At 38.5% G+C, this 21,171-nt stretch overlaps 4 protein-coding genes and 1 long non-coding RNA gene across 5 annotated transcripts; 1 reads left to right on the forward strand and 4 right to left on the reverse strand.

Annotated features, from left to right (window-relative positions):
- Positions 1–34: 34 nt before the first annotated feature.
- LOC101156019 lies at positions 35–1,307 on the reverse strand. Its single transcript, XM_004072514.3, has 2 exons — positions 795–1,307; positions 35–517 (listed from the first exon to the last, which is right to left on the reverse strand). The coding sequence occupies exons 1-2, from the start codon at positions 1,170–1,172 to the stop codon at positions 347–349; spliced, it is 549 nt and encodes a 182-aa protein (XP_004072562.1). The 5' UTR covers positions 1,173–1,307; the 3' UTR covers positions 35–346.
- Positions 1,308–1,695: 388 nt separating this feature from the next.
- Positions 1,696–5,689, reverse strand: carnmt1 (carnosine N-methyltransferase 1). Its single transcript, XM_004072695.4, has 8 exons — positions 5,507–5,689; positions 5,040–5,238; positions 4,766–4,935; positions 4,493–4,633; positions 4,133–4,311; positions 3,864–3,977; positions 2,290–2,393; positions 1,696–2,195 (listed from the first exon to the last, which is right to left on the reverse strand). Exons 1-8 carry the CDS (start codon positions 5,641–5,643, stop codon positions 2,001–2,003), a joined length of 1,239 nt encoding a protein of 412 aa, XP_004072743.2. The 5' UTR covers positions 5,644–5,689; the 3' UTR covers positions 1,696–2,000.
- Positions 5,690–8,170: 2,481 nt separating this feature from the next.
- On the reverse strand, positions 8,171–10,678 carry LOC101156256 (serine protease inhibitor A3N). Its single transcript, XM_011479383.3, has 6 exons — positions 10,399–10,678; positions 9,228–9,850; positions 9,010–9,080; positions 8,717–8,910; positions 8,507–8,654; positions 8,171–8,426 (listed from the first exon to the last, which is right to left on the reverse strand). The coding sequence occupies exons 2-6, from the start codon at positions 9,847–9,849 to the stop codon at positions 8,232–8,234; spliced, it is 1,230 nt and encodes a 409-aa protein (XP_011477685.1). The 5' UTR covers position 9,850; positions 10,399–10,678; the 3' UTR covers positions 8,171–8,231.
- Positions 10,679–11,262: 584 nt separating this feature from the next.
- LOC101159679 (dual specificity protein phosphatase 26-like) lies at positions 11,263–12,787 on the reverse strand. The gene is made up of 3 exons (XM_004072696.4): positions 12,194–12,787; positions 11,558–11,769; positions 11,263–11,476 (listed from the first exon to the last, which is right to left on the reverse strand). Exons 1-3 carry the CDS (start codon positions 12,370–12,372, stop codon positions 11,283–11,285), a joined length of 585 nt encoding a protein of 194 aa, XP_004072744.1. The 5' UTR covers positions 12,373–12,787; the 3' UTR covers positions 11,263–11,282.
- A 4,779-nt stretch (positions 12,788–17,566) lies between these two features.
- On the forward strand, positions 17,567–18,172 carry LOC105354762. Its single transcript, XR_002873925.1, has 2 exons — positions 17,567–17,807; positions 17,971–18,172. It is a non-coding gene; the product is annotated as an uncharacterized LOC105354762 (long non-coding RNA).
- The last annotated feature ends 2,999 nt before the right edge of the window (positions 18,173–21,171 follow it).

The following is a 21,171-nucleotide window of genomic DNA, read 5'->3' on the forward strand; positions in this document are numbered from 1 at the left end:
AATTTGGTGGCCAGAAATGAAACTGGATTCAAAAACGGTTTAATACAAAGACTTTTTTTATTATTAACAAAACTGATACAGCATTTGGATAACACTAGTAGCAGGTTGACTACAAAGCATCAAACGCTTTAGTGGCTCACACAAAGCTGTTAAATCTGCTGGTAGATGATCTGCTGCTTAAGAAGTTCCCATTTAAGTCAGCAACACCAAGAACTTAACAGGCAGGATAAACTTGCCTCTGTGTTTTGGTTTTAAGGTGTCTGACCCTGTCTTCACCATGTCCATCGATTGTGAAAATGGGTCAAATAGATATACGTATGTATTAGGAATGGTTAACTTTTTATCTTCAACTCTCCATGGCATCTGAACATGAGTCACTGATTTTTGAGTGTTCCTTTGTCTTGGAATCTGCCCCAGGACCATCATCCAGCAGGGAAAGGTCAAGTTCAGGTAAGGGGACTCTCCAAAAGTGGAAGGAGTTGTATGTGCAGTCTTCACTCTGCGAGATGTCAACTGCCTGAAATTAAACAGAATAATCAAAGTAAGCATTGGCAAACGAATCCAATGATTTGCAACTTCAGAAAAACAATCAGTTTAAGGAAAATGACGGTGGGAGAAATGACTTGACAGTTTAGTGGGAAAACAAGCCAGATTTAATGTGCAAATAGCGACATCTAGCGGATGATTACGATCACTACACTGTAGTTTTCTTAGAAATGCAAAACAGGCTAATCATATCCCCATATGGTACGAAACTCTTAAATACTGCACGCTGTAAAAAAAAAAAATCATACTTTATTTTTTTCTTGAGAAATTGCTGCTTCCGACCGAACGAAATCCTTCCGAGATCGTTTCTTGTTTGTGAAAGCGAAGGAGCTGCGAAGATCCTGGAAACTTCCAGAGATCGGTTCCGTCAAAACATTCGCCACGTGCTTCCTCGGGTGGCCGACTGCAGTCCTAAGACAAAAGCCCGTGTCTTTTTCCTCTGGGGTCTCTTCATCGTCAAAGCAGTGCGGCCTCTTTCTGCAACGGTTTCCCAACAATGCTAGGAGGGATGGCACACCTCCGACTGAAGCCATGCTGTCCACCTGTATGTCAATACTGTGAAATAGAGGACGGTGTTTCTTAGGGGAGAGCTCGTGCAGCGTGCTCTCCGCGTTTCTCTTGGCCATCACAATCAGATTAAATAGAAGTTATTGAGCAATTGAAGCAGCCAGCTATACCAAAAAATGCGTCACTTTCCTGTGGTGGCTAATCTGGGTAAAACTAATAAACCGGTAGTGACGTCCACACCCACAAAATACAACCAATCAAATATGAGTTCTGCAATTTAAACCCCTCCCATAACATTTTCCCTTCCGGTTGCGGCACCATCCGTTTTATTTCGGAATTTTTTATTTAAATTGTTCCAGGCAAAGGTTTTAAGGAGCTAATGGAAAATTTTATCTTATTATCGAAATAAAAAGATATACTTTGCAACGTGGACACATTTCAACCATTTTACAGCATTATTCAAAACATTATTTTTATTCTTTAGGCTATTCTCAATGTTTCAATAAATAGGACACCCCCCTTCATTTAAATGATACCAAGATATTCTGTCAGTGAATGTCGAGAAACAGAAAATGGTTGACAAAACTAATTAACTCCTGAATTACAAAAATACAAATTTTGTAAATTAAGGACACAACCAAATAAAAAAATAGGCAAAGACATTTAATACATTTCAGTGTTGCGTGGTAGACTGACCATTTTCTGAGCACATATGGCACAGTTTTACAAAACCTCACGGTACTTTCAACATTTTAAGACATACTTTGGTGAGTGGACTGTTCGTCAAAATCGTTGCCCGTTGAAGAGAGAATACCTTACAGCCACAACCTTAAAGATCCATTTGACATAAAAAGTAAGCTGATCATTTTCTGCATAAAAAGTTCATTTTGTCAACTTTACTTCATCATTAAAAATCAGGATCAAAGTTCATCATTTTTTCTCTCATGTCATGTAAATCTGTCTGCGTCTTCTTGCCGAGGTGACTTAGCAGCTGGTGGTAAGCTTTGCTGCTGATCGTCGCTTTGATTCTTGAAATGCATACCTGAGGGCTTTCGCGCGACAAAGAAGACACAGTCGTACACGTATCTGAGCATAGAACGGTCATTCTCTGTGTAAGTGGTCTGCATTGATTCCTTCTCCACCTGTGAGTGAAAAGGAGAGCCGGTGATTCTAAAATGACTGGTTATGTGAAAAAAAAGAAGAAATGTCTACCAGTTGATATAAGAAATAGTTTACCTCGACTATAAATCCCAGCTTTACCATTGCTGCCCTAATGTCTTCATAGCAAAGTTCAATTGAGAGTTCATTGGCCATGTTCTCAAAGTGATACAGCAGGGGTCCTATAAAGTAAAAATGCAATGAAAATTAAACAAGTGAAAGGTTATTCATTCTAAATAACTAAATTAAAGGGAATATTTTACTTCTAACCAGTTAAATACACACTTATATATATATATATATCTTATACATATATATAATTTTGTTCTAGCTAATTTACAGTTATGAAAACAGGTTTAAAAAAAACCTACAGTAAATATTTCAATGCAGCATTAAAAGTGAATAGAATAACAATAAAAGAAAATACTCTTTTTAAACTCTCTTGCTTTACTAAACCCACACAGACATATGAGCATTAAGTGCCACAGCTCTCCAAAAAGATATTGTCGTCTGATTTGAGGTCCTGGTTAAAAAGTGGCAGAATTATATTAATTTGTCTAATTTGCGGCATCTTTATTAATTTAATTTTATTACATTCATTTTAATTTTATTTATTTTAAACCAATAGTGCGTATAAATAAGTTGTACTTAAAATTAATCTAATTTGACATCTTTCTTTGCAAAAGCCATTTCTATATGAAACAAAGATATTCCTAGCAACAAAAAAAGTCATTTACACTATAAACAAAGGAAGATTTTATTTGTACAATACTACACGTGACCAGCAAATGATATAAAGAAAAATATCTCAACTTTTTCACCAGATAATCCAAGACATTTTTTAGTAGGAACCACAAGTCACAATTTTCTATGCTCCAGAGATAAAAGTTGGTGACCACAAATGATAGAGCTTCCAGTTCCGAACACAGAAATAAATAAAATAGCCCAATAGACCTAAAATTACCGGTAAGCAAGTTAGTTATATTTGACGTCTTGCTGATCGCCTTTGTTTTGCGGCTAAAACAATGAGGAAATTTGGTAATCACAGGCAGATACATCACAGTTTTCTTTGTCTTTTTAGAAACCACATCTTCCCTATTTGTGCTCTAAACACCATCAATGTGTCACAGACATTATTCAAGTGATTCCGCAATTTTTTATATTTTTTTAGAAGATCGTTCAATTTATGTTATTACATGCTTTATGTCTGCCGAGTTCATTATTCTGTATTAAGGGCCTGAAACTGTGACCGCTCCTTACCGCGCTCATTTACATTGTTCGTCACTATGTGACGTGTCAGACTGGGGTCTGCAACGGCAAACGTCGCGCGTTTCATCAAGTTTCCTCATTGTTTAGGGGGTGCTTTTGGGGACCTCATTTATCTTGTGCCTTTCACGAAGCTGTGAAATCGATCCAAAGTCATGGGAAAGCTGTCGTTGGCTCACAAACGTCCGCCAAGTCCACTGTACCTTATTCCGAATCGAAATCAAAGTATAAGCTATCCCAGTAGGCACCGCAACGCATATTTTAACACTGTAAATTTTGTAATGTGGAAACCAAGTTCTTCAATGGTGAAGTGAACATGTGCAGTGACGCCCTTTGCTGTACTTATTCAGTCCTCAAAATTAAATCATCAAAATTTTAGGACTCACCTAAGTTGATCCAAGCTCCTCCAGGCTTAAGAATTTTCCAAATCTTTTCCAAATACTCCAAAACATTATGAGCTGTGTCAATAAAGAAGCAGGTTGCCACACAGTCCCAAGACTCTGACAAAAAACAAGTATTAAAAATACATCACAAATTGGTTTAGTGTTTAATTCAGCTAAAACAATCTAAACGTGTTTTTTGTGATAGTTTAAATTGAAGGAAATCGTACTTTTGATTGGATTTGTGTCCCCCATGCCTCTAAGCCTAAACATACCTGGTTCAGTATAAACCTCCACAAAGTCTCCTGCTACCATAGAGAAATCGGAATTATCTGGCAATCTCTGAGGATTCACATCAGGAAAGGTGATTGGTCGCACTTGGTCAGAGAGCTTCTTGTTGTTGCTAAACTGATGGATCCATGGGTATAAAGTCAAAGCATTTACCTTCTCACACCTGCAGAGTGAATGTAAAATGAATTAAAATGTAAACCTAAGGAGAAAGTTACATTGCCAAATTACTAGAAGTATATTTAACGCAGGGATTTTAATGATGGCCACAGACCCAAAAAAAAAAGAGTGTGCTATAATTGATGACAGTTTTAAAAAAAGGGTTCTGATCTTTGTTTGAGATTTACCTGTTCAGAACAAAATTGGATGAAAAAAGCATGAAGAAACTCCATTCGTTGCCTTGGCAAGTGTAACCCAGCTGAGCTATCTCCCATGCTAGACGACCAAGCCCAGCTCCAGGAACCAACACGCTCACCTTGGACACATCACTGACATGATAAAAATGTACATATCACATAGAAAATCCCTGAGTAAGCCTACAGAAAAACAACAAGATGTCCTGAAACAACACTACAAGAATAAACAATGCATGCAGCCTATGAAGCAAGGATGACTCTTACTATTCATCACATGGAAAGAGTCTTTGGACCTCTTCAATGATGGGTCTGTAGCAGGAGTCCCTTTCAGCCTGGCCCACCTCACTCCAGTCCCTGACAAACTGCTTTATAGTCGACTTAAGTTTGTCCATGTCAAACGTAGAGGATGGACGCACTTTGCCAGGATCATCCTCCTAAAGTAATTTTTAAAAAGGCAAATCTACTGTAATATATTCGAGCCCATTTAAAACACAGTAAAAAAACGAGTATACCAAGAAGAATAAATTGAGTCTCTTACCCTTTCACTGTAATACTCTACATTTTCAAACATATGGAGGCTGTTCTGAATGATGGCCTGCAGGACCTTCTGGTTGTGTTCGGCACACTGGCTGATTCGGGCCAGGTTTGACAAAACACCTGGAACCAAAGACTGGTGGTGTGGCGAAAGACTCTTGAACTGACGCTCGGCGCGGACGATCTGCTCCTGAACGTGGGCCCTGCAGGAGCAAAAAGAAAGGTGCTCAGTGGATCTATGATACCGCCCATTACCTCCGTTTAGTTTTATTTAGTTGGAAGGCAGAGTGAGAGGAAATGTGTAAGGAAGCTTATCTTTCTTTAAAAAAAATTCCCCCCTTTCTGATAAAGAATAAACCAACCCTGTTTACGGACGAACTGCAACTGCTGGTACTTAAAACCACATTGATTGATTCGTCTCTCAGACATGCTATAACCTGGCTAGCGCTGCCCTAAAACAGAGCTATTTACCTGTAAAATCGAAAAGCATCGATTATTCTCCAAAAGTGCTGCCTTTCCAGCCTAGCCTCCTCCTCCGGGCTGTATTTTAGTCGTTCTTTTTTGTAATAAAGTTCACTTTGAGCCTCATCTCTCTTTGTTTCGGCCATTACTGAAGGTACGTTTTTGCTGCCCAATCAAAAGCCAGATGTTTTCTTCTCGAGGCTTTGCTCTCCTTTTCGGCAGATCAGACTTGGGAATTTATCACACTGCCATCTAGCGGAAGAAATTGTTAGGGACTTTAGAAGCGGTAAATGAGTCATTCCCCGAAAATGGGACAATTTGTGTCCCTCTCTTACTTCAAGCTGTATTTAATGTAATTGGTCATCAAGCTGTATATTCAAACAGCTTAATAAATACAATGAAATGCGAATTTTAATACTTCTTAAAAAATAATTAATTTATGTGTTTTAATTAAAAATATTTGTTTTCCAACTTACACCATTAATTTTGTCATGTCTCTCATGACCTGAATGAAAGTCGCAAATACCAACCAATTTTAATGTAAAAAAGTCAATAATTTTTACATGAATCTAAAGTTTTTTTGTTACTTTTTTGATAGCAATGATTCTTATGTTTTAATATTAATATTAAGTTGTTGTTTAAAGTAGTTTTAGTTTTGTCCCTGAGTAACGCCTCAACCCCGTAACACACAACGATTCCACCCCTTTTATAAAAAAAAATTTTTTGATCCATGATTCCATATACACCAGGAAGTGACAGCAGTGGAGTCTTTTGGACCCTGGAGCCCCAGAGGAAGCAGGGAAGTTCCTTTATTCCAACATAAAGATATGAAACTGTAATTTAGAAACTAGACATAAGGAAAAATTATAAAATCAAAATAATGCCTCAGATGGGTAATGTTATTTTGTGAAAGTTAAAACATTCCCAATAACTTAAAACATAATAAAAAAGGAAACGTTTTGGTAAAAAATCACCAATTTCTTATGTCCAAATGGGCACATTTCCATGGAATGACCCAAATAATCCAGTAAAATGACAACAAAATAAAATTTGATGAAAAATATACAAGCAACTCTGTTGTAATCTTAAAACAGGCGTATTGGCATAATAAAAACATGTCCAATTCAGAAGTTTGTGCAACAAGAGGACCCCAAGTCAAGTCTTGAGGGCATCTTAAATATTTGGCCAGAAGCAAAGTAATACGTTTTTTGTTACACAGCATACATTTTTAAATGATTAATATACAGTTGCATACACTTGTTGATAGAGTAGAAACCCCCCCCCCCCCACCCCCCCACACACTCACTCACTCACACACCATCTCAATAAGCGGAACTACTTAAAACGGCTTTTGCACTGCTAGAAATAAAGACTTCAATCCCTATACAAATTAACTTATTTCCAGCAAAGAAAGTTTTTGTTTACATGTAAATGCTAAATTAAGGTCATTTTGGAACCGAAAAGATTTGATGCATATTTGGATTTTAATAGATGTCAAGGGGTTAACAGAAAATAATCTGTCACTTTATTTATAGAACACCAACATTCTGTAAAATACAAGGTGCTTGACAAAAAAATGTGTATAAACACAGGTTAACATGAAAAGTAATGAGACAAAAGATTAAAAGCAACAATAAAAGATTAACAAAAAATGGAAGGAAACACTGGATAATACTTTGAGGAAGCACTGTCTAGATTAAAAGATACAAAGGGTAAAAATATAATAGTAAACCATAAAAGCCATACAATATTTAAAAGCCAAAAAAATAAAAACAGTTGAGTTAATAAATTCTAAATCTTAAATTTACATTTAAAAATCTCCACAGATGCAGCAACTGTCGGATCCTCGGTCCGTTTTTCCATGGTGCTGAAAAGAGGCCTCGCTGAGTCCTGGTTCTGAAAGCGTGTATAGATAGCACGAACTGAGGATCTAAGCACTCTGGAGAGTTTGTAAGGACTGAGGAGATATGTTAAACATCTTGATCCATTAAGACGTTTAAAAACTAGGAGAATCTTAAAATCAATCCTGAAGCTGACTGACAGCAAGTGCAAAGACTTTAAGACAGGAGTGATGTGGGCTCTTCTAAAATGTGCAGTTGAATACTGAGACTGCTTTAGAAAATATACCAAGGATTTGCAAACACCAAGATTTGCCAAGTTACTTAAATTCAAATAATTTTTAAGTTCGTGTGGATTCTTTTGTCAACTTCTGATCAAAGCTTGTCGTTGAGTTATTAAAAAAATTACCTGCCATCCATTCAAGGGGTTTATGAGGAGGAGTCTGTCACAGAGCTGCACACCATCGGCACAGTTGTGGAAGTCTGTTTTGTCCTCTAATGATATAGTGGCAGCATACACAAGTTGAGTGGAACCAAAAACGGATCCCTGAGGTATACCACAAGTCAGTAAATGGGTTATGGATTTGGATGCATTAAAGTTATAGTATCGGATATGATGTAAATCAGCATTGAGAGAATTTGGTAGTTCACTGTGTCAAAGGCTGTGAGGTTAAGTGAAGCTTGACCAAAGCTTTTCCCTTTCTGCATTTAACCCATGGTCATGGAAAACCCTGATGAACCGAAATCTAATGAAGCCACAATATAGTCATTTCAGGAATTATGTACGACAAGTAATAAGAAGCTAGTATAAAACTTTTAGTCAAATGAGAACACAGAGTTTTTCAATGTACTTTATTGGTGCAGTAGCTGTGCTGTAACCAAATTCCTTTCTGCCATTAAAGGTTTGGGTTGATAATTTTGCCCATGAAAAGCATTTTTTCTCCTTGGTTGTCAATAATTAGAACCATAAATGGGCGGTTGAATTTTATAACAGGGATGAACTGGAAGGAGAGCGGTATAAAACCAATTCCTGTAGCACCTGCTGCAGTGGCTCCCGTCTCATCAACATCCAGAGAAGCCTGGTGCACAACCTGAGACAAGGCAAACAGGTGTTGAGGGTAAAGTGGAAAGATGTCCATTATTGTTGAAGTATGATTGACCTTCTCTTTACCTCTGAAACTTTTAGCCGTGCATCTTCAGCAATACCACTCAGATTAGCACCATTACCGAAAACATCTGTGACTCCCATTTCAGCCAAGACGTCATTCAGCTTGTAAGAAGTCTTGATGGAGAACTTTGGAACGTACACGTCATATTTCCTGAAACAAACCCTTTTAAGCAAAGATCTGAAAACAAATGCCCAAAAGTTAATCTGACAAACCTTGACTTTTTCCACTTCAGCCATTTTGCAACATGTGCTGGACTTATTGCTTGTTCCAAAGTTGCCATATCTCCAGGCAACAAAAGCAGCATGGAGCAGGAGCTGTTGAATGGGAGTTGGAGGACTGTTGTGTTGATTGCTTGGTCATAGTAAACGTCAAAATATTCTTCCACATTCATCATCTGAACAGGAACCTGGAAGCCAATTTTATAATATAAATATAGAAAGTACACAGGTGTCCATGAAAACAAAAAAAAAAATCTGAAGATCAATTAGGTTGTTTCATTTCAAACCTGTTTGTTTTCTTCTACATTGAACATGTCCTCCTTTGTCAACAGAGGGTCAAATGGTGTTTCCCACTTTCCTGTTCAAAAGGGAGAAGAAAATTAAAAGTTTAACCAAATCTGGAATTTTAGCCAAGGCTCAATAGCAGCTCAATAGCAGGGCTATCATCTGAAGACATTAAGAAGAAAAACTGAACCAACCACATCAACTAATGTGACCTCTGTACCTTTATAGTAGATGAAGCTGATCAGATACATGACTGTGCTTGGATCCAAGTCACCCACCAGCTTGTCGATCTTTCCCTTGGTCTTATCAGCCACAAACTTATTGATGGTATTTGCACTGTCTGTAGTGTTGCTGAAGTCAACATTGAAGCCCTCTGCAGAATACGACTGCTTCAGGACATCTAGAAACTCTGGCTTGGGCTTAAAGTTGTCGTCTACAAACACGGCGGTGCCTTCGCTGACCTCCTCGTCAGAGGGCTCTTTCGTGAGGAGTCTACGGAAGGCCTGGTCTACTTCTGCTTGAGTCAGCTGGGAGCTGTTGAAACCAAGAGTGCTGAAAAGCTGGCGGTGGGTCTCCCCCCGTGCACCCACAGCCAAGGCAGCCAAAGCCAGAGAGACACTAGATGGGGAGTAGAAGATGTTTTTGCCTTGGGAGTCAGTGAGGGCTGCTAGATTCCGGTACAAGCTGAATGCAAAGTCTTGGTTTGCTGAAGTCACAAGAGACACACTGTCATCGTTGCTGCTGTCCACATTGGTGTCCTGGACATGTTCAGTACCCTGTTGGCCTTTCCCCACACAGACCACTGCTGACAACATCCAGAGAATCACAGCTGCATGCGCCATCCTGGAATAAAACAAAGGTTCAAAAGTACAAGGTTTGTTACACAATGTTTACTTAGCATGTTTTAGAGGTTTTTCTTAAGATTTTGAATGTGGTTTTACTTAAGACCATGAAAAACACAAAACCTAAGAGAACCTACACCAAAACTGATTCTGCTTTTCAAAATATGCTGTTTTGTAAAGGTTACGTCATGCAGAAATTTAATTAAAAAGTGACAGTTTCAGTTACATGCTTTAAGTTTTATTTTTTTACAACTGGTCCATTTTTTTTACAATAATTTTAAATTAATTGTTAAAATGAATTTTTGAACATTGATAGCAATTAAATATTCCTGTTGAAACAATTGAGTGCTGACATTAACCTTTTGTCATGGCAACATTTACATGATTGTAATCCTGTGATAGAGGCAAGATTAGACAGTTTATTAAAAGATAAAAAATTGTCCACTTTACTTAAAAGAATGCATGCTTCCCCCCCACAAAACAAATTAAGAAATACATTCTAAAAGGAAAATAGTTACACTGCATCATGAATGAAAGCTAAACACTTGCCTTTCCTCTGGTTGGAGCTTGCAGTGTTTTGAGTCCACCACAGGCAAAGACAGGCTGAATAGACCAAAAAAAAAAAAAAAAACTACCAAAAAAAAAAAAAAACTGCATTTGACGCTGAAGAGCTGAACTTTGATTTTGTTTATTTTCTGTCCTGCCTTCCTGTTTGTTCAGCCTCCACACTTGCACTGTGTAACAGCTCCTTACTTATTTGTTCAAAGAAGGCCTAGCATGCTTTTAAATGGGAAACACTGGATTTTAATAAAGGGGAAACACAATGAAGGACTCAATTATTCAAATCAGCCCATTGGTTATTTGTTATTTAAGTCAGGTGTGTTGGAGCATTACAACAGGTAATGCCTACAGAGCAGGAGTCCTGGAGGACTTGAAACTGCTTTAAGGAAGCTGCATTTTCTAAAACAATATTCACATTATCAGATTTAAAAACTACATTAGGGTGCTAAAAAACCCATAAAATAGGCGTCAAAGAGTAATGAAAACAGTTTGTTTTTTGAGAATTTATTCAATTTAAACAGGTAAAATCCTTCCGTTTCCACAATAGCATTTCTAAGTAAAAAGAGTTTCTAGATGTTTGATTGTAACCCTATTTTTTGTTACTAAATTTTTTAATAAGCAGTCTGAGGATTTCATTCTAAAACATCTTAAAGGTCTACCAGATTTCAGTTTTAAGAACCATAAAAAAACTCCACCCAATAAAAATGAAAAAAAAGAGAAAATGTTAAGAAAAAAGAGGCAAATAAGCTATTTATGAACTGAATAAACTGAAGTCAGGAACTTCTTGGAAATTATTTGTAATGTCCAAAATGCTTTGGTTTTTCCGTAGGTTCTAGGCTGAGCACTTGGTTGGTAAAACTATTGTAAAGGGTTCAGTGTTTGCCAAAGAGCTGTCCATCCAGCTTAATGAGCTGTCTGAGGAAGCCTCGATTGGGAATCACCCCTCGGCTGTCTTTCACTGTACAAATCGCCTCCACTAAAGTCAGATTCTGCTTGAGCATCAGGTAAGCAAGGACCAGGGTGGCAGAACGGCTCACTCCCACATGACAATGCACCAGTACTTTGCCTGAAAAACAAAATGAATTATTATTACTACCAAACACAAGATTTAAAAGTAGCACATTTCTTTTTTTTTCTTTTTTTGTACCTCCTCTGTTCAAAGCTGTGTGAATGAAATCTGCAGCTGTCTGAAAGCTGATGCTCATGTCGTATTTACAGGAGTCTCTGGCCTCTATGCCCATGTATGTGACGTTCATTCCCTCATAATACTCTGGTTTTCCTTTTCGTCTACTGTGAGCTGCGTTCAAGATGTGGGTGAACCTATGGGTGGATAGATCAGCCAGGTTCTCTGCACTATGCCTGATAAAAAAAAAAAACAGAAGGATCAATTTGTATTTACTCAAACATATCTGATAACAGGCAGATGTCACAGCAAGTTTCCAAAATAGGTGCATGCAGTTTCTCACAATGACACAGTCAAGTGAAGAGTAATTTTTCAAGCTTGTAAATTCAAAAATGTTTCAGCCGAGACATGTTTTCATTTGCTGGCATTGCTGGAAACTTTCAGATGGTAGAGCTATAGCTTACACGAATTCCTGATGTGGAATGCAGCTTCAGAGGTGCAGGGTTACTTCTGCTCACAAATCTCATTTATGATCAGTCCCATTTTACAAACATAAACCAACACTTTCTTTTACTTACAAGTTCAGCTCCACAAAAACAAACAAACAAACAAAAACTATTACGTCCTTCTTAAACTATAGAGACGACTTATTTTACTTACTGGTCACCAATATAAAGCCTTGGCCACACTTCATCCGCATGACTGATGATGGCTTTGCCTGTGAATAGGAGTCTTTCCAGCTCAAACACTGCTAATCCAGGTGAACTCAGGTCTATCTCCACTTTCCGATGGGGTTTTTCATCCTTCCAGCATGGATGAACTTTAGACACTCCCGACATCTTTTAAATGTTTAAATCAAATAATGCTGCAACTGCTTTCAAAATGCACTCCTGGAGGAAGAATTCTTTCTATGAGAATGTTTCTGAGCCAACAAGTAAAACTGAACTCACTAAATGGCCAAAGTGGTTTAGTTTTAGGCCAATTTACCTACAATTTGCTCACTATAGAAGTGAGCTCTGTATGAATTAAGGACACATGAACCTCCGAATAAATCCAGCATGAGGACCCAAGCCTTCAGCCTGTGTAGCTTTTGCATCCAAATAGCAGTCTATTTTGAGATCTGAATGCTGGTGTGGGGCTGCACAACTTTCCACTAGATGAGAAGATAGAATAAGAGCTCCATATGGCAGGGTAGCGCTTTAACATGTGCCTATTATATCCACTGGAAAACCCACTTTCAGATTGATTACTACACAGTTGCAGCAAAATAAAATCCATTGGATCATAAACTCATGAAAATATTTTACTCATTTTGCTATTTTCTTTTTCAACAAATATAGCAATTGTTTTGTCAGAATTACAGTCCAATACTGAAAATGTGCATCATAGCTGACAGATTAACACATGAGATAACATTTGCATTTCCATCCAAAACCTGTTGTATTTTTAGACATTTTTTGTTGTTGTTCTTCCAAGACTTATAAAGCTATTTTCTGAAATATGGCACTTTCTTTAATTAGACCAACATGGAAAAACAGACTTTGCTAAACCAAAATTATGAAATACTGCTGAGATTTCAAAAAATAAACTTTTTCAATTTTTTAACCTGGAAAAAAAAATAAACAAGTGCGCCATCTAAGTGAATTTAACAATGATTTCATCTTTTCTATGCGAAAGTGTGAAAACAAATAAATGGAGACAAAGCAGAACTTTGACCGTAATCTTATCTGTATTAGGAGTAGATTTGAAAGCAAAAGACATGGCATTCATGTGTAGGTCTGATTCTAAGTTCCCTTCAAATTTGATCTAACTCTTCCTTCGGTCTGTAATTTCTTCATATAATGTTTTTAAGGTAGAAAAAAAAACATTGTTACAGTTCTGCAGAGCAGGACTTTTTTCAGGGAAGATCTTAGAGAACATAAGAAAACTTTGTGGTCCATAAGCAAGTTAATTGAGCCCGCTTCAGAAGGCTTTCTTCTCTAGTTGGTCAAGTATGGCCTGAATTCTCTGCACGGCTTCTTTCCGTGCTTGTTGAACATTGTCCTGTCTGTGAGTCTCCACGGTGTCCAACTTTGTTAAGTTGACCCCATCTTAATTTAGGCCTGTGCCATTTTTGTATTGTGTAAAATATTAAATATATATCTATATATATTTTAAAAACTCCCGTCTGTATGAGACCACCTGTAATGGGTGCCCATGGACTGACACCTTGTCATGGTTGGGGGGCTTGCGTGTCTTGCTGACCTGGATAGCTATGCTGGCAGGAGCTTTGTGCTCCTGGTAGGGTGTCCCATGCCAGAAAGATTGAAGGGTAGAGGCCAGACTAAGAGCAGTCCACTGGACCTCCAGGTTGGGGGTTTGGCACAGGGCTAGTAGGTGCCCCCCCCCCCCCCCCCATAGAGTCCCTTTGTCCATGTCAACTGAAAAATTTTATTGTCATTGAAATTAAGAAATTGATAATTAAAAAAAGATAATAAAAAGAAGACATTTATCAGAATTCTGCACCGCATTATAACAGTTATCAGAACATTAAAAAAAGACCATAACCAAAAATACAGTTAGGTAGAAAAATACTTAATCAAACACAATATTGAATAAATAATATAAAATAAATAATATAAAGCACAAATCTTTTATCACACAAATAACATGCTAAAATAAATATAACTGCAGCACCATAGCACTAAGAACAGAAAACACTGACTAAAATCTAACTTTAGCCTTCCTTGATGCAAACTTGTCAATAACGTCATCATATGAAATCTGCTCCCCTACTGAATGATTGATACTAACAACGGCAAGGTTAGTGACTTGATCAACTTGAGTTTTGAAAAGTTCCTCTCTGCTTGAGCCACAGTGACTGGCAAGGTGAGTGCAATCCTGAGAGCAGTCCAAAAGTTGGGATATATTTCTGACATTAACGTGATAAGCTCAAGGAGACTTGGAGTCGTGAACAAGTCCTGAACGCTTGTTCAGGACTTGTTCAATCTCTACTGTCCAAATCACAGTTCCCTTCAAAATGCAATATGTCATCTAGTGCCTCGCATTGCTCCTTCAGCTCCTCATCTGCAATATAGGCCTTATAAAAAACATTTATGAATTGGAAATTTAAATTGTCATGCTCTATATGGATCTCTGCTTCAGAGAAGAAAAATGAGCTCATTTTTGCTGTCTTCAATCCTTTGATTGGCACATTTTTAGTTATGACCTGTTAAATTATGTTTTGTCACCATAGAGTTGCAGTAAATGGTAAATATTTATCTTTAAAACTACCAACAGATATATGAAAATTCTATTGACTAATAATATAACCCAACATTTGTAAATAAATAAAAAATAAAATTCAAACATGCAGGCTTAAAATTAACCCCTAAATCCATAGTTAACTGGTAAAAAAAAAAATAATAAAACATTGTGAAAACGTTTAGGCTGCCACAAATGAGTATTAAAGTAATGCACATTCTGAAGTTACAGTATTTGCCCCATTAGCATGTTGTGGCATCAGCAACAGCAGCAGCAGCAGCATGCTACCATCACAGCTCAAAAACATTTATGAACTAAGTATGCAACAGTAAAACACAAAAAAACCTTTGTGTTACAGCAGAGCAGACAGACACACGAATCATAACTAATGTTGTTACAAGTTATGGCAGAGCAAACGTTTAAGAAGAAAATCTTAAAAATGTTTAAAAAGAAAATATTAAAAATGATGTTATTTGCAACATTTGGGCCTACTTCAGTTTTGGTCATCGACCAAAAAAAGGTTTTTCTCGGCAACGTTGTTGTTGCAGGGCCAGGTAGCATTAGAAAACGTGCATCTAGCCTTTTCTTTATCTCTTTTCTCCTCTTCTTCTTTTCTTTTCTCTCTAAATTAGGCACCAGATGGCTTAGACATTTTTTGTCTATATTTCAGATGTTCTTGGCATTTAGCATAAATGTCCTCACGAAGGCATCAATTCTGTCGACTAAACCAACTGTCACCTTAGTGACAACATTGTTTTGTGTTCCCATTTTTTATTTGGGCATTTCTCACAAAATTAACCCAACAAAAGCATGATTTTTATACCTTCAATAAAATTTAGGTTATGAATGACTTTTAAAAAAGTTTTATAAAGTAGATTCCACCCCTCGCCCTTGTCCCCCACCTGGCCACTTCATTTGGAAGCGACCCACAGTTAAACTGATTTTACACTACTGCGCATGTCCAAATTATTCATTGTGAGCCATGGGAACGTTTGTTCTAATCAGAAAAAGGTTTTCTGTGCCCATGTGCATATGGAAACACTTATTGTGCATTTGTAAAACATTTAGTGTGCATTTGTGAAACACAATCTGTGTGTTTGTGAAACACAGGGTGTGTATTTCCGAATTTATTTTTCACGTTGGCATAAAATGACATTTGTGAATCGGAGCGTGTGCATTTGTAAAACAGGTTGTGTGCATTTCTGATTATTGAGACTGAATTAACTGACCATTGATCCGATCAAGATATTTTGCCCATGTAACCGCGGCTAGTGACAATGGTAAAAACCAAGCTTTGGGGCCACTGACAGGAAGATTGAAGTCTTGAGCACTAAAACGAAGACCAGATTAGGATTCTGGAATGTACAAACAATATGACAAACATGAATATTGGCACAAGTGACATCAGAGATGCGTCGATATAATCTTCATATTTTAGGCGTTAGTGAAACCAGATGGATAGGATCCGGCAAAGTCATGACATCAACAGGAGAAACACTACTGTATTCAGTCAGAGAGGACAATAAGCATCAAGAAGGAGTTGCCATCATTTTAAAGAAAGGAACAGAGAAAAGTCTGATTGAATGGAAACCTGTCAACAGTAGATTGATTAAAATCAGCATGAGAGGGAGACATGAATATGACCATAATTCAGTGCTACAGTCTTACCAATGACAGTGAGGAAGAAGCTAAAGACTTTTTCTATGAACAGCCAGATGCAGAAGTTAAGCTCAGTTAAGCTCGTTATGGGAGATTGGAGTTGTGCAGTATATGTGGCATGGACAGTCCTTCAAAGTAGATAGTTAATTAGCAGCTCGGTCCTCGGTCCCTGCAACAGTAACGTACTAGCTGGGTCATTACGTTGGTGTTAGAAGTGGGATCCTTAGCCGATGCTGCTTCGCCATGGAGAGCTACGACATGGAGCGAGAGGTGGCTGAGATGGAGCAACAAATTCACATCCTGGAGGCCACTCTGGGACAAGGGAGGAGTAAGGGCGAAATCATCTCCCTGATGGTACGAGTAGCCGCTGTCATCTGCAGCCTGTCCCTGCGAGTCGAGTTTCCACGCCAGTGATGAACCGTCCAGAACCGTCTGTGATGATGTAGCTCAGCCCAGTCGAACTTTCGCGATGCAATGGCTTAACACCACTGGAACCACACCTGGCTCAGGTCAACATGGCGGCCGGCTATAAGGGCTGGAGTCCCGGGGAGACTTGTTACACATCCAGGCCTGGCGTTGGAGGGCCCTACACTCGAAGTACTGCTGGACCTCTCTTCCGCGGAGCTGCGAGACCTCTCGACACTGACAGCAGCATTAGAGCAACGCTTTGGAGAGCAGGGTTCAACGGAACCGACAGCAGTTGGAGTTTTGTCACCGTAAAGACGACGAACGCCTGGGGACCTTCGCCGTTGATGTGCAGCTCTTCGCTCGGTGAGAGTCTACTCCCCCAAGGCGATGATATCCCCCCCGAGGGTGGTGTTTCAACTGCTGCGGCGACTATGCTTGATTCTGCTGGCTGGGCACCTACTGGCACGGAACTGTGTCAGTAACAGGTGTGCGAACCCAGCTAGCTGGGAGGAAGACTGTCACACGGTGGTGGTTGGAACCCAGAATTGTGAGTGTGAGTCTTCAGTCAGTGTGTTTTGCTGTCAGTGTTGTTTGTGTGACAGACAGGGCTGTGGGTGGTAGTTTGTCCCTCATGGTGTTCCATAGATGAACATTCATGGCCAGCACCTGTCTGTTGAGCTGTGATTGGCTCACAAGGCTGATAAATAGCAGCAGTGGGAGTTCCATCTAGGTGCTGGTTTCCTGGTTTGGCCTTGGTGGTGGCATGAGTTCTGACCCTGGGGCATGAGAGAGTTGCCACTGCTGTTTTGCTTAGTGTTTTTAGTTATTGTTTTAATGTTTTAATCAAGCTTGACACCCTTGCTTTTATCCATTTTTTTAAACTGTTTTGTGCTCATTTTTAGTATCTTGGTGTCTGGACCTGGCTGAAGGTGGCTGCCTCCTCCTTTTATCCTTATGGTAGCTGGTGGGTGCCATATTTAGTATTGTGTAAGGGGGACCCCCCCTGTTTTCAGCCCATAAATTAGTGGTGACCTGCTCAGGTGCACCTCTTCTGTTTTGTATTTTCTTTTAATCACTGTTTGGGTTGTGGTGTGTTTTGTTTTTGTGTGCATTTGGGCCCTGAGCAGGTGCTCCTGGTGAGAGTTGGATCAGAGATCTCCCTTGGTGGTGTTTGTGGCTACCCGCCAGTGCAGTGGGGCTGAGGCGATCCAGGAGGCAGCCGCCCTCATGCAGTGTTGGAGTGCGGTCCAACTGTCCGAGTCTATTTTAACTTTCTCTTTTATGGAATTTGTGTCAAGTTTTTAATAAATTGTATATTCTTAACCTTTATGAAATCCAGTCTCCATTTGGGGTGCACATGTAAGAGGGCGTTCGGTCACATTTGGTTCTCAGCTAAGTGAGGGTCGTGGGGACACTTAACCCTCTTAGGTGGGGGCAGTGTAGCGACCTGGGGGTTAGCCCTGCCTTCAGCCCCTAAGACTCATGGGAAGTGGGAAATCTTGGGTGAAAACAATGAGTGAGAGGGCTGGGAGCAGAAGTAAGGTCCATGCTGTTTGGCTGTTTGTGGTGTGTTCAAATAAATGGGCTTTGATGCTGGAAAGGAGATTATGCAATATGCCTCTCTCTTTGCTTCTCCCTCTTTGAGACTGTTCAGTCGTACGGCGTATGGGGCAGTAGTGGACCAGCTGGGTCCTTATAATATTAAAAATCTAACTCTCATGTTCTTTTTATTGTCATTCAGTAGATTATTAAAGTACACTTTTTTACTGTGCCATGTTATTTCAGTTAGTTTATTTTTGTATAACTTTGTATAACTTGTATCTGTTCAATTTCTCTTGTCCTTTGTTTTAAGAATTGTTTTGAGTTTATTTTTCGAGTATTTTGTAGAACGGTTTTTAAACAAGGGCATTTGGCAAATTTGTTTATTGAAATTACAAAATCCGCAGTTCTTATTGTAAAGTCATAAATATTTCTAAAAAAAAAAAAATTATAATTGATTTCCACATCTTTCTGTATTCTAATATTGTAAATATATTATCAATAAGAGCAGCACTTTGAGTAGTAAATGTGCTGGGTCTTGTTCTGGTTGGATATAATTAAGTTAATGTGTTGTGTGTAAAGTTAATGTGTTGTGTTGTGACCCTTCTGGGCCACCGTAGAAATTTGATTAAAAAGTGACATTTTTAGTTACGTGCGTAAGTTTTATTTACGACTGATTAATTTCTTTTAAAATAATTTAAAATTGTTAGATGATTTTTTTTAACATTGATAGTAATTAAATATTCCTGGAGAAACTGAGTGCTGACATTAATCTTTTGTCATGGCAACATTGAAATGATTGTAATGCTGTGATAGAAGCAAGATTAGGCAGTTTATTAAAAGATAAAAATTGTCCCATTTATTCAAATAAGTCAAGTACCAGTAAGCATGTCCCACCCCACCCCCACAGAACACAAAGCCAAATTCTAAAAGAAAATAGTGACACTGCATCAGAAATGAAAGCTAAACACTTGCCTTTCCTCTGGTTGAATCTTGCAGTGTTTTTTTTTTTAAATTCATGACAGACAAACATAGGCTAAATAGACCTAAAAAAAATACAAATACAAATAAAAAATAAAGAAACTGCATTTGAGACTGAAGAGAACTTTGATTTTGTTTATTTTCTGTCCTGTCTTCCTGTTTGTTCAGCCTCCACACTTGCACTGTGTAACACCTCCTTACCTATTTGTTCAAAGAAGGCCTAGCATGCTTTTGAATGGGAAACTACACGGGATTATTATAATGGGGAAACACAATGAAGGACTCAATTATTCAAATCAGCTCATTGGTTATTTGTTATTTAAGTCAGGTGTGTTGGAGCATTACAACAGGTAATGCCTACAGAGCAGGAGTCCTGGAGGACTTGAAACTGCTTTAAGGAAGCTGCATTTTCTAAAACAATATTCACATTATCAGATTTAAAAACTACATTAGGGTGCTAAAAAACCCCTGAAATAGGCGTCAAACCATAATGAAAATAGTTGTTTTTCCCCCAGAATTTATTCAATTTAAATAGGCAAAATCCTTTTGTTTCCACATTAGCATTTGTAAGTAAAAAGAGTTTCTAGATGTTTGCTTGTAACCCCATTTTTCTTACTCTTACAGATTTTTTTACCCCCAAAAAAATCTGTGACATTCTTAAACTATAGCAAAAACCTATTTTACTCCAGCATGAGAAACCGAAGCCTTCAGCATGTTGCGCTTTTGGGTCCAAATAGCATTCCTCTAGATGAAAAGATAGAATAAGAGCTCTGTATGGCAGGCTAGTGCTTCAACATGTACCTATTAGGAACAAGAGAAAATCCATGGGAAAACCCACTTTCAAATGGATTGTTACTGTCAGAAGTCGGACACCATATTAGAGCTCTGTCTCCCCGCAGTCTCCAGAGAACTGAATGCACTTCACCTCCCAGCAACCCCTGCGCACACTTCCTGGATGCTGCACACCTGGCTCTCATTCACTCAATCAACCACTGCATACTTAAACACTGCATTGAGCCTCACTCAGCGTGAAGTATTGTTTGTGCCTCACTGCCTTCATTACCAAGAATTATTGCTAGTGATGAATAGATGAAACCTCGTGAGCGTTTTGGCACGTTACACAAACAGTATTGTTCCTGTGTCACTCAATACTGACTCCTGCTGGACTGAAAACAATTGTTCACCCACATCCTGATTAAATAAATCTTAGTGAAAAATATGTAACATATAAAATGTCAAATAATGTGAATGTGTGTTATAATGTGACAAAGCCACAGTGTGGATGTAATGTTGCTCAGTTACATATTCTCTGAGTGGGGGGGTATTTCTTTCCACAGAATTTTTATAAAAAAAAAAGTTTTTCAAGTGTTTTGGCATTCAGCCTATTACATTTTTTTGGAGGCAAGTTCTCGAGCTTTGAGAACACTCGTTCACATGGCACTGATGATGTGGGAGTGCATAAAAACTGTAGGGACAGCCTGAAGAGGTTTGGGAAATTGGTTTTATGATGGGTTCAATACTGCAAGGGATCCTGGGTCCTTGGCAAGTTGCTCTCAGCAAGGGATCTCTGGACTTCAATAATAGAATCTGCTGTGGCGTTGTTCGTCTTCTTGCCAACATCCTTGTCCAGCTGCTGCCACATGTTATCAAAGAACCAACAGATTTGATTTGAGTAGTCAAGTACAAATCAGTACGTAACTTTCAAAGAAATACGTGCAAAAATAAACGGATATACTTGAACACAACATGCCTGAAGTGGATACCGATAACTGTTGTGAAGAGGGTCCAGGCTGTGACTCAGTAGATGT

This window comes from Oryzias latipes, chromosome 9, assembly GCF_002234675.1.
Source record: "Oryzias latipes chromosome 9, ASM223467v1".
Classification (NCBI taxonomy): Eukaryota; Metazoa; Chordata; class Actinopteri; order Beloniformes; family Adrianichthyidae; genus Oryzias; species Oryzias latipes.